The sequence below is a fragment of the Pistacia vera genome, unplaced genomic scaffold (assembly GCF_008641045.1).
Source record: "Pistacia vera cultivar Batoury unplaced genomic scaffold, PisVer_v2 Contig71, whole genome shotgun sequence".
Classification (NCBI taxonomy): Eukaryota; Viridiplantae; Streptophyta; class Magnoliopsida; order Sapindales; family Anacardiaceae; genus Pistacia; species Pistacia vera.
In genome coordinates this window covers 241,172-253,675 of record NW_022196568.1, presented here as the reverse complement: position 1 = coordinate 253,675, position 12,504 = coordinate 241,172, and the positions used below count along the sequence as shown (strand labels likewise).

At 35.7% G+C, this 12,504-nt stretch overlaps 1 protein-coding gene across 1 annotated transcript; it reads left to right on the top strand.

Moving 5' to 3' along the window:
• Positions 1–434: 434 nt before the first annotated feature.
• On the top strand, positions 435–5,443 carry LOC116114338. The gene is made up of 5 exons (XM_031400484.1): positions 435–691; positions 3,355–3,595; positions 3,670–4,376; positions 4,882–4,952; positions 5,094–5,443. Exons 1-5 carry the CDS (start codon positions 435–437, stop codon positions 5,441–5,443), a joined length of 1,626 nt encoding a protein of 541 aa, XP_031256344.1.
• Positions 5,444–12,504: the final 7,061 nt, after the last annotated feature.

Sequence of the window (12,504 nt, the reverse complement as noted above, 5' to 3'; positions counted from 1 at the left end):
TTTCTAAGAAACTTTAAAACTTTGCTAACATAATCCTCTAATCAACAAGAATCTCAATGGTGCACTTTCATATTTGAAGGAAAAAGCAAGAAACATAATCTTTATATGTCTATTAAGAGAAACTCTTTTCCCTGCATAGAGAACAAGATTCTCAAAAGTGTGAGGCTTATTCTATCAAGTTTACTATTTATTAATAACCACTATTAATTTGATTGTGGGTTAATTTTTGTCTTTAATAATTTCTTAATTTGAGATCGATTTGCTTAACTATTCCAAAAGTCAAATAATTGTCTCAAGCATGCAGATAATGAATTGGTATTTCAATTAATGAAACAATCGATTTATAGATAAATATGTTGTTTGAGTGATACAAGTTACAGTCTTTATAAATATATGCATGGCTAATGCTAATCAAATACAGTGGATTGGAAAGCATGGCTAATGCTGATGTGGATTGGAATACGGTTAACGCTATCATCACTGCATACCAAAAAAAAAAACCCATTGAAGACAATCTATTATCTTCTACCTCCACGATTAACTGCTTGCTACACCTGGACAATGAACTTCGAGCTATTGTTCGTGAGCTGTGCTATGGGATGAACCTTAATGCGGCCGAAGCAATGCTTGAGCAACAGTTAGTGGGGTTGGGATATGATGATAAGTTCAGAAACAACATTCAAATTCAGCTGTAAGATTTTCTAAACAACTTTAGAGGGTTTCAAAGCATGATTGTTTTACCACGGCGTCTAGCAGAGCTGAAAAGATTAATGTGCATAGAGGATCCTGTAATGAATATCCTTTTGCAAGTGAAAGACAGTGTTCTAACACCCAATACTACAGAGGCCAGTCTGTGGCTTCTTTGAGATGTGGAAATTTCTTAGTGAATTGGTATCCAACTACTTTCCATTGCACTTGCTCAATGTATGCCTATAACATACTCGTTTGTTTCATGATTTTGTTAGTTTAGTATTCACCAGCTGTTTTCAAAGTAGCATGAGGTATTTTCTTTTAGTATGTTGATGTTCAGCCTAAAAGATACACATGGATGAATAAAGATAACTTTTGTTCAGTCCAAATGTGCTATAAATCACTTCAACAAATTCAGCAAAGATTTTCTCTCTTTATTTATATTAGTCATGGAGTTGTGTTTGTTTCTTTTTGGGTTTTCCAAAATGGTTGCTATTCTGTTGTGCAATGAGACTTTGAATTAAACTTAATTAGTGGCAAATTTTGTTGGTTTGGGGATTTTCATGCTAAATTTTGGAACTATTGCAAGTTCTTAAATTTGATTGGAAATACTTTTTTTTTTTTCTTTTTGGTCTAAATGTTGGCAAGAAGGGAGATATTTGTTCTTTTTATTGCTACTGGCTAATTCACATATTATGAATAAAGTCTTTTTGTTATATGTACCAAAGATTAATGACTGAAGTTTGACTTCACAAACCCTTATTATTCACCGATCAAAAGCTAGAATTAGAGCATTAGTTTAATTTTAACATACTTCTTAAAATTGTTACAAAGTAAAAGATCTTCATTTGTTATCATCCAAAAGGACCTCTCCTTAATTAAGGTAAAAAATGATACTAAATTTTGAGAGTATACCATTGGCCACCTTTTTGGGTAACTGCAGCAATATGGTGGTATATATTATTTTCAAGAACCTAACTAGCTACAGTATGAAGGATAAGATGGTGAAATTTCAAATGCAAGTCACTTCCATTGTTTTTCCAAAATGGTTGCTAGTCTACAATAGTCTTTGTATGTCTAGACTTGAAATAGATTTGTTTCCGGTTGCTTGTTTTGGACTTGTAGAAATTTTTTGTTAATGAAAGATGGTTGGCCTTCTAGGTTCATGGTTTTTCGTAAGCGTTTATATATAGTATCAGTAAACTTCACTTTACTTTAGGGTCATGAATTGCCCTCTCTATTCACCTGTCAAAACCTATAGTTTAAAGCATTCATTTAATATAATATAGAATCTTATTTTATAGTGGGTGTGCAGGGCGGAGGGAGGGGGATTACGGAGGGTCAGTTGACCCTCCTTGACTTTGAAAATTATTAAAATATATATAATTTGATCCCTCTTGAGTCTTGTCCTCTCCATTTATCTTCATATCCCTGCTTAAGGTTTGATCAATCAAGGCATTTCTAACAACAAATTCTTAGATATCCATCTTCTGTTCCGACAAGAAACAATCGTGAGAAGGGTAGAATACTTATGCTCAATAAGACCGACAACCTTTTAGTTCCATGATCTGCCATATAGAGTTTCTACGGTATAATTCGATACTTCCCATCCTGATATAGAGTTTTCACATAGTTATATACGAAAAGTAGTAGTGTTAGGATTTATATGTACTTTTTACTTATTCTTAAGGGTAGTTTAGTACTTTTGTTCAGTTGTGTATATATTTAACTTTACTCTCTTTTTCTTGGGCTAATCTTAATACATGAAACCCTAATTTTCCTTTCTCAATCTTCTTTAAATCTTTGAGTATAGTATGTTAACATGATATCAGAGCAGATGATCCCAAGGGGATTTAGTAGCTGTTTTTGTTTTCTTCTTTTGGTGATTTGTGGGTGATTCTTGTGGTTGAGTGTGTGGCTTGGTTTGTGGTTGAATTCATGGGTGTTTTTTGGCATTGATTGTTGTTGGTTGGCAAGTGCTGGATAGGGCTAAGCTTGTGGTGGATTGTAGGTTGAAGGTTTAGCAAAATTGAAGAAAACCAGATCATAGGGGCCCAACTGCAATTTTTCAAACCTGTAGGAAATTTTTTGGGGGCCTGTCGTAGGTTTGAAAAGTTTTAGGACTGTTCTGAAAATTTTCTTTTCATTGAATTTTTTTTTTTTTTTTTTTACTTGGTGGTGTAATTGTGTTGATTTTTATTATGACTAGTGAAAACGATGATTCTCTTCAATCTATTAGTGTGAAATTAGTTAGAAGTACGAACTATTCATATTGGAGTTAAAAGGCAAGAAGATATGGGGTTAAATTTTTGGTACTTTGGGCAAACCTAAAGATGATAAGGCTGAAAAATATATAGAATTGTTAGAAGTTTGGGATGTGAATAATTCAAAATCATTACTTTGGATAAATAGCTCTATTGATCATTCTATAGGTACGCAATTGGCTAAGTATGAAATAGTCAAAGAGATTTGGGAACATTTGGAAAGATTGTATACCTAATCCAACTTTGCAAAACAATATCCGTTGGAGTGATATATTTGATCCCTCCAACGGAACAATATGAGTGTCTAAGAGTTTTATTCAGCAATGATAGATCTTTGGGATCAGTTGGCTCTTACAGAATAAATAGAGTTACGAGTTTTTGAACCATATATTGCTTGTAGAGAAGAACAACAACAGGTTCAATTTTTTATGGCTCTTCGTGATGAGCTTGAGGGACTTCGTGGGACAATTTTGCATTGTAGACCGCTTTCTTCTATTGATTCAGTGGTTAGTGAGTTGTTAGCAGAGGAGATACGTCTTAAAACTCAAACGCAAAAAGGAATTCTTCCCACACCTATTCCTTCTGTTTTGGCCGTACCATCTAGGCCATCCTCCAATTATCAAAGTAAGCCCAATTTGAAGGTTAGTTATGATGAATGTAGTTTTTGTAAGCAAAAAGGTCATTGGAAGGCTCAATGCCCGAAGTTACTAAATAGAGGACACCTACCACCACAACACCATCCTCTTCAGGGAAATTGGCAAATCAACGACCTTATAAGTCTTCTCAGCCTAAAACTGCAGTAGTTGTATCGTCATCAGACTCATTTGGTTTTGGCATCACGCCATCTCCCAATTCCTCAATAGCCGCATTTGCTGAGCAGTTTCAAAAGTTTCTTGCCACACAACCGCATGCTATGTCTGCCGCGTCTCCTACAGGTTTGTCAAGTTCTTCAGGTATGCCTTCTACCATGTGGGTATTAGACTCTGGAGCTTCTCATCATATGTCACCTGATCCCTCATCTTTTACTTCATTATGCCCTAAATCATTTGTGTTTGTCATGACTGCTGATGGCACTCCTATGCCTTTAGTAGGTGTTAGTTCAATTGTCACGCAAAATATATCTCTTCTTAATGTTTACCACATTGCTAAACTTACAATGAATCTTGTTTCTATTGGCCAATTATGTGTGACTGGTTACTTAGTCCTTTTTTCTTCAAGTTCTTGTCATGTGCAGGATCTACAATCCCAAAAGCTGATTGGGACATGCCGTAGGCAGAGGGGATTATATGTTTTGGATACGCTAAAAGCACCAGATATTGCAGCTTCTAGTATTGACTTGTCATCTTTTCGCTTAAGTAGTTCTTCTTCTAGTTTTTATTTATGGCACTCTTGTCTTGGTCATGTTTTGGCCTCTCGTTTAAGGTACTTAGTTTCCACAGAAGCATTAGGAAATTTGCAAACTAATGATATTTCAGATTGTTCTAGTTGTAAACTTGCAAAATTTTTTGCTTCACCTTTTAACCAAAGTGTTTCTTCCTCTTTTGCCCCATTTGATTTAATTCATTCTGATATGTGGGGACCTTCCCCTATTTCTACAAAAAGAGGGTTTCGGTATTATGTTTCCTTTATTGATGATTTCACTCGTTATTGTTGGGTTTATCTTATGAAAAACCATTCTGACTTTTTTAATATTTATAATGCATTTTGAGCCCTCATCAAAACTCAACACTCTACTGTGATTAAGTGTTTTAGATGTGATTTGGGTGGGGAGTACACTTCAAGTAAATTTTGTGAATTGCTTACTTTAGATGGCACCATCCATCAAACTTCGTGTACTGATACACCAGAGCAAATGGTGTTGCAAAGAGAAAACATATGCACATTGTTGAAACCGTGTGTTTCTATTGTTATCTGCCCATGTTCCTAGTTCTTTTTGGGGAGAAACAGTTCTTACAATAGTCCATCTAATTAAAAAGATCCCATCATCTAACACTTCAGGTTTGTCTCTGTTTGAAAAGTTGTATGGACATGCCTTTGATTATTCTTCTTTATGAGTTTTTGGATGTACTTTTTTTGTCCTTCGACCTCATGTTGAACATAGCAAATTATCTTCTCACTCTGCCATTTGTGTTTTTCTAGGTTATGGTGATGGTAAAAAAGGATACCGTTGCTTTGATCTAATTGCACAAAAATTGTATGTATCTCATTATGTTGTGTTTCTTGAGCACATACTTTTCTTTTCTATTTCTGATAGCTCTCTTAATCTGACTAAGTCTCATCTCATTCATATTGATCCCTTTTATGATGATGAAGATAGTTCATCCTTTAAGGTTCCACATGCAATAAATACAACCCCACCTCGTGTTTCCTACTCTCATGTTCCAATTACCCATTTTCCTCTTCATTATTCTTGCAAGGTTCACCCTAGTTTTCCTGTAGATACTGGTACTTTGGTCCCTGATGCTCCCTCTCTCCGTACAACCACTTAAGCACCTTCTGAGGTTGTGGCTCCTTCCCGCTATCCTCAACGCACTCGTAAGTCCACTAAATTACCTGATTTTTCTTACTCTTGTTCTTTTGCTTCTTTTGTAACCTCTATTCACAATCTTTCTGAGCCTTTATCTTATAGTGAGATAGTTCTTGATCCACTTTGGTAGCAAGCTATGGCTTAGGAACTTTCTGCTTTGCATAAGACAAACACTTGGGATTTTTTTGCCTTAACCCCCTAATTAGAAGGCAATTGGTTCTCGTTGGGTTTATAAAATAAAAATTAAGTCTAATAGGTCAATTGAGAGTTATAAAGCTAGATTGGTAGCTAAGGGATTTTCTCAACAATATGGTATGGATTATGAGGAGACTTTTGCTCCTGTTGCAAAAATGACTACTGTATGTACTCTTATTGCGGTTGCATCCATTTGTCAGTGGCATATATCTCAAATGGATGTTAAAAATGCCTTCTTGAATGCAATCTTCATGAAGAAGTCTACATGGTACCTCCTCCTAGTATGTCTCATAGTCTTGGAGAAGTTTGCAAACTCAAGAAAGTTTTATATGGTCTAAAACAAGCACCTTGAGCCTGGCTTGAAAAATTCTCTACTGTGATTTCTTCTCTTGGTTTTTACTCTAGTAATCATGATTCAACTCTTTTTATAAAGAGTACTCCTACTGTTCGTATTGTACTTTTTTTATATGTTAATCACCTGATTATTACTGGTGATGACATTGATGGAATTGCCTTGTTGAAATCATATTTGGCTAGTCAGTTTGAAATGAAGGACTTGGGCTCTTTGCGCTATTTTTTGGATATTGAAGTAGCCTTCTCTCCAAAAGGTCATCTTCTTTCTCAATCCAAGTATACAACTGACATCTTAGAGCGTGCTTGTCTTACAGATACCAAGATTGTTGATACTCCTCTTGAGCTTAATGTTCAATATTCTCCCTCTAATGGTGTCCCTTTGCAAGATCCCACTTTGTATCGCACTATTGTCAGTAGTTTGGTGTATCTCACTATTACTCGTCCAGATATTGCACATGCTGTTCACATAGTCAGCCAGTTTGTAATCTCCCTTACTACTATTCATTGGGCAGTTGTTCTTCGTAAATTGTGGTATTTTAGGGGTACTATTTTTAAAAGTCTTTTACTTCCATCTACATCCTCTTTGGAGTACATGCATACTCTGATGCTAATTGGGCTAGTGATCCTATTGATCGCAAATCTATCACTGGCTACTGTATTTTTTTAGGTGATTCTCTTATTTCTTGGAAGAGCAAAAAACAGCCGATCATTTCTAGATCTTCCACAGAAGCTGAGTATCGTGCTATGGCATCTACTACCACTAAGATAGTTTGGTTACGTTGGTTACTTGCCAATATGAGTGTTTCTCTCTCATCCTACTCCTATGTACTGTGATAACAAGAGTGTTATTCAAATTGCTCACAACTCAGTTTTCCATGAGTGAACCAAGTACATTGAGACTGATTGTCACCTCACTCGTCATCATCTTCAGCATGGCACTATTACATTGCCTTTTGTTTCTTCTTTTATACAGATTGCAAACTTGTTTACTAAGTCATACTCTATCTCTTGCTTTTGTTTCTTGGTTGACAAACTCTCGATGCTTCTTCCTGCCACATCGTAAGTTTGAGGAGGGATGCTAGGATTTATATAATTATATGTACTTTTTACTTATTCTTAGGGGTAGTTTAGTATTTTTGCTCAGTTGTGTATATATTTAACTTTACTCTCTTTTTCTTAGGTTAATCTTAATACATGGAACCTTAGTTTTCCTTTCTCGATCTTCTTTAAATCTTTGAGTATAGTATGTTAATAGTAGTAATACCTGTCAAGATTAGATAGTTTACTGAAAATACAAGAAGATAAGGACATGAGTATAATATTTGTGATGCAGATTATGATTTATGTGCTCAAAGCAGGCATGGAAAGAACTCAATAACAATGCTGCATACGTACTTCATTGGCAGATTTAGATAAAGAGGAAAGTCCAGTCTTATTTTTGGAAATTGAAATAACATCCTGGCCCCATGCAGAGAAACCAGATATTCCATCTCTATGTCCTTTAAAGACAATGGGTTGTGATAGCCAATTCCTGCAGGAATTATACAACGATTGAAAGATCCAGGAGGGAAACCAGATAATATAAAACATTTTAAAAGAGTTCCACTTTTCTTTAAAATCTTTTCCTGTGAGGAAAGTATTATTTGAGCATGAACCAGGAAATAGTTGAGAAAATTTATCTGGTATAATAAACCTAAACCAAAGATAGGAAATGCCTAAGCCTAAAATGGTATATGAGCACGAGAAAGAAAGCCCACAAAGTAAGATTCACGTATATGAAAATATTCCCCAGTCTATACCAAAATCATTTAAGAAGAATTCAGACAATTACACTTAATAATGTTTCTTTCATTTCCTCTCTCAATTTTACACCATCACAGTTACACAAAGATTGATTGGCGATTGGGGCATTTTCAAGCTGGATAATGATTCGGAGGTTGTGACCAAAGGTAACAGATCAAACAGATGGCCACCACCTTGGATTACTGCACCTCTGTGGTGATTTTTACGAGAGGAAAGGGAGGATCCATATTATAAACTGAAAATTTTAGCAGGGCTTGCTCAATTATTATAAGAACTTCCGCATTTTGTGTTTCTTGTACTTAGATCTAAGTTATATAGCAGTATTTTATAGGCATGAAGCTGTATTCCATAGTAAGTTGTATTTTTCATTTTGTTCTTTCATTGTTTTGTTTACGTTGTGATAACCTCTATAATACATAGTACATGAACCATTTCAACAACCTCTTTTCTAATTAGCTTTGCAAGTTAAACCAATCTCGCTATAAATTAAAGCTAAACTCCCCCACAACTTTGCAAACAAATTACTAATGGCCTTTTATTTTTCAGCTTTTCTTATTCCTCTCTTTTTAATTATTTTCTTTCCTTTTTCACTCATATGCCCTAACTCCCTAATCCCTATATCCAAGTACCTGACAAATAATTGATGCCCTTTGTGGTGAAATTGTGACCCCAGAGCTTTGCAAAACCACTCTGAAAAATTTCACAATAAAATCCCAAGTGGCAGATATGAATGAACTTGGTGTAATCACAGTTCTCTTAGCAACCACACAAGCAAGATTAACCAGAAATGGTTTCAAAGAAATCCTGCAAAATGAGAAAGATGACGCACGAAGAATGATTTGTTGAATTGTTGGAATGATTACACAGTAACATTGGACAAGTTAAGTGCTGCCCATTTGCCATCCAACCAGAAGGATTATAAGGGTATGATCAAATTGGTGAATGAAGCTGTGAAGATGTCAAGAAACTATACAAATCTTAGATTTATAGACTTTCTTTTCTAGTTAGTATAGTATTATTAAGTTACGTTAGGAAATAATTTATAATCCTAATCATAGGAGAATTAGATTTATAGAATTATAGTTGGAGCAGGATCAGATTTCCTGAAAATCTTAGATTTACAGTTAGACTGGGATTGGATTTCCTGAAAATCCTAGTAGATTTAGCCATTTAGGACTCTCATTGAGAGGCTATAAATACTTTCTCTCTGTAGCACCCAAAAATATATTCAGGAAACTAAAGCAAATAAGTTCGCTAGGTATCTTTTAAATATATTTTTTTTTTCTTTTCCAGGTATCTTTCAAATAAATAAATATATATAGATTACTCTAGATCTATATATATTGTATATATAATATATATGCTTTTTTTTTTTTGATTTTTTTTTTTTTTTTTTCAGGATGAAGGATAGAAATAATGTGGATTGGTCTTCAGATCTGTAACGCCCCGCTTGAGGTACGTTGTTATTGTTTCCTCTTTCGCCTCCCTCATTGAGTTTTTTTGGTAATATTGTTTGATTTTCATGTATGAGTGTGTGGTAGTTAATTGCCTTGAAATGGGTTAAAAAATGGAAGAAGTGTAGTATGCCGAGCTTCGCCGGCGAGCAGAAGAATCTTCGCCGCGGCGAAGATGTGTTGAACCACCGGAAACTCTCTGGACGGTTTCGCCGCGGCGACATAAGTTTCTTCGCCGCGGCGACGGGCCGATTTCATTTTGGTTGATTTTTAGACATTTTCTTCCCTAAGGGCAATTTGACCTTTCTACCCCTAATTAGGAAAAGTGGGGAGTTAATTATAAGGATTTTTCTTGGAGAAGTGTTGATATGGGGGTGAGTTTGTAATGAATCAAAGGATATATGGAGAATTCCCAAGAGAGTAGGCAAATGGAATGATGTGTTTATATTTCATTAAAAGGAATTAGAATCAAAGAAACCCCTCATTTCTTCTTCTCAAACGCAACTCTCCATCTTCACTCCTCTCACCTTCTCTTTCTTTTCTTTTGATCAAGGATTTCCAAGGGATTTTTGAAGTGATTTGAGGTAGAAAAGCAACCTAAGACTTCCTAAGGTAAGGATTCCTTTTTAAGTTGTGTGATTTGGGAGTTTTAACCCATATTGAAGATTGAGGGTTTTCATTCTTTTGGTTAAGATTAGAGGGAAAGTCAAGCTTAACAAGTGAAAGGAAGAACTTGTGAAGTCTCTCCATAACAAGGTGAGTAAAACCCAACCCAAGTTGAGATTTATGAATTCTCTTGATTAGGTTTTGATAGAAAGATGTATGTATGTGATGTGCATGTAATATGCCATGTATGGAGTATTAATTGGAGATTTCTATGCTTTGTGAATGTTAATACCTTGCATAAAGAAATGGGTTGTTGGGTTGACAAGGTAGTTGAGATGGATTTGAAGGGTTATGAAACCCTTTTTGGAAGTGTCTTGTTTGACAGGTTTTCATGGCCTTGTGAAGGGGTTTTTCCCCATTTTGGATGGTTAGAAAAGTTTTAGAATCATGGCTATAATGATTTTTATAGTGCACATGAGTTGTTGTGATGAAATGCCTAATAGAGGTTTGAGTGTGATAATGAACCTTAATTCTTGCAACATTGCATGTTGGTATATCATAGTGCATTGATGAAGTTGACCATCCATAGGCACTAGTTGTACATGGAGAGTGACCAAAAAGTGTAAGAGAATTGTGTGTGTAATTACCCTATGATTAGAGACTTGGTGAGTATAACTACTTTAAGTAGAGAACATTGAGAAATACTACAATAGAATGAATTAGAAGTAGTAATGTTGGGATGATGCTTGTGATCATCACCCGACCGCTATGGAATCGGATTGATGCTTTGGATCATCATCCGAATAGCCCTTAGTGATGGGTCGATGCTTTGTGATCGTCACCCAATGAGTAATAGAAATGGGGTAGATGCTTTGTTCACTATCCATTAGTTATTAGATAGTGGGTTGATGCTTTGTGATCATCATCCACGGCTAGTACAACGGGTTGATGCTTAGTGATCATCACCCTATAGTGACTAGAGCCGGTAAATGCTTGGTGAACGTTACCCAAAATTCATGAGGAACGGGTAGGTGCTAGGGTGATCTCCACCCGATAGTTAGGAAGAATCGAGTTGGTGCTTTGTGATCCTCACTCTGGTAGTCACTAAGAACGTTTTGGTACTGTGTGAATTCCACCCGATAGCCATAAGAGGGAGATGGTCTGTGTAACGCCATCCGGCCGTCCCTCCGGTAAGATGAGGCCATGATGTTATTAGAAATAGAAATAGAATCAGAAATAGTATAAGGAAAGAATTAAGAGTTATATACGGACAGACATTTAGAGGGTTTACTTACTGAGCATATTTTTGTGCTCACCCCGTTATTTCCTTTGTGGATGCAGGTCCTAGTGATGAAGCAGTCGGAGAGGCGTCGGCAAGCGAAGAGGAATAGCTACACTGTTCCCCTAATTCATCTTTAAAATGCATTTTTGTAACCAGTACTATTTGTGTATAAAAGACATATATTATTATTATAGAAAAGAACTTTGGGCCCAATTTTTTATTGCAATTATCATGCATTGTACTAGTTTTCAGTATTTGTTACAAGATCTACCTGAAGGATTCTTGGATGATCTCAAGAAGTTAGCTCTAAGTGACTACGTATCTTTTGGTAATGTTTGCAAGACATGGAGAGGCATTGTGACCAAAGCCATTTGTGCTAAGCCATTGCGAGGTTTTCCATGGCTGTTGATGTCTGGCTAATATGAAACCACAACAAGGAGTTGCTTTAGTATACTTGAAAATAAAATGCGATTCCTGCAGATCCCCAAATCTTACGGAGAATGTGTTTTGAGCGAAGGATGTGTTATGGATTCTTTTGAAGAATGGTTGATTATGGTGAAATTTCATCAATGTCCATTCAATATCTCTGTGATTAATCCATTGTCAGGCGTTAAAATTCATCTTCCTCCAATGGACGAGAATTATCGTAAGTTGATGTTTTCAAAATATCATGGTGATGAAAACTGTGTGTATATGTTATTCACTCGGTTGTGGAGTAAGTCAATATTTTGGACCCCGGAGCTCAAGATTGGTGTGAACTCAGAGCAGATCGGTACTATGATGGTATATCCTTGAATGGTTATTTTTATCTTTTGTACAATAATAATAACATCAGGGTCATTGATGGTACAAATATTCTTTCAACAGTTACAACTGAATTATACGAAGTTAGAATGCCTCATGATCTACCTATACAAGATGATGATGACATATCAATGTCATCGAGGTATTTAGTGGAGTTATGCGGAGAGATTATCCTTGTGTATCGATATTTAAGGAGAAAACATGATTTCCACTCTAGCATAAGGTTCGAGACTTATGATTGTAAGATATGTAAGCTAGATTTATCCAAGAAGGCTTGGGTGGCATTAGATAGCTTAGGGGATTATGTTTTATTTGTGAGTAGAAATTGTTCAAGATCTATTCTTGCAAAGGAACTTGGACTTGGTATGGCGAATTGCATCTACTTCACTTATGAATATGATGAACCACTAATGAATGAATGGGAATTCCCTCAATGTCGAGAAGGTTCCAACCAAAGAGATTGGGTTGTTTTCAACCTCGACAAGAATCATTCAAAAAGTTTTTGTCCTACCGAAACTACACTAA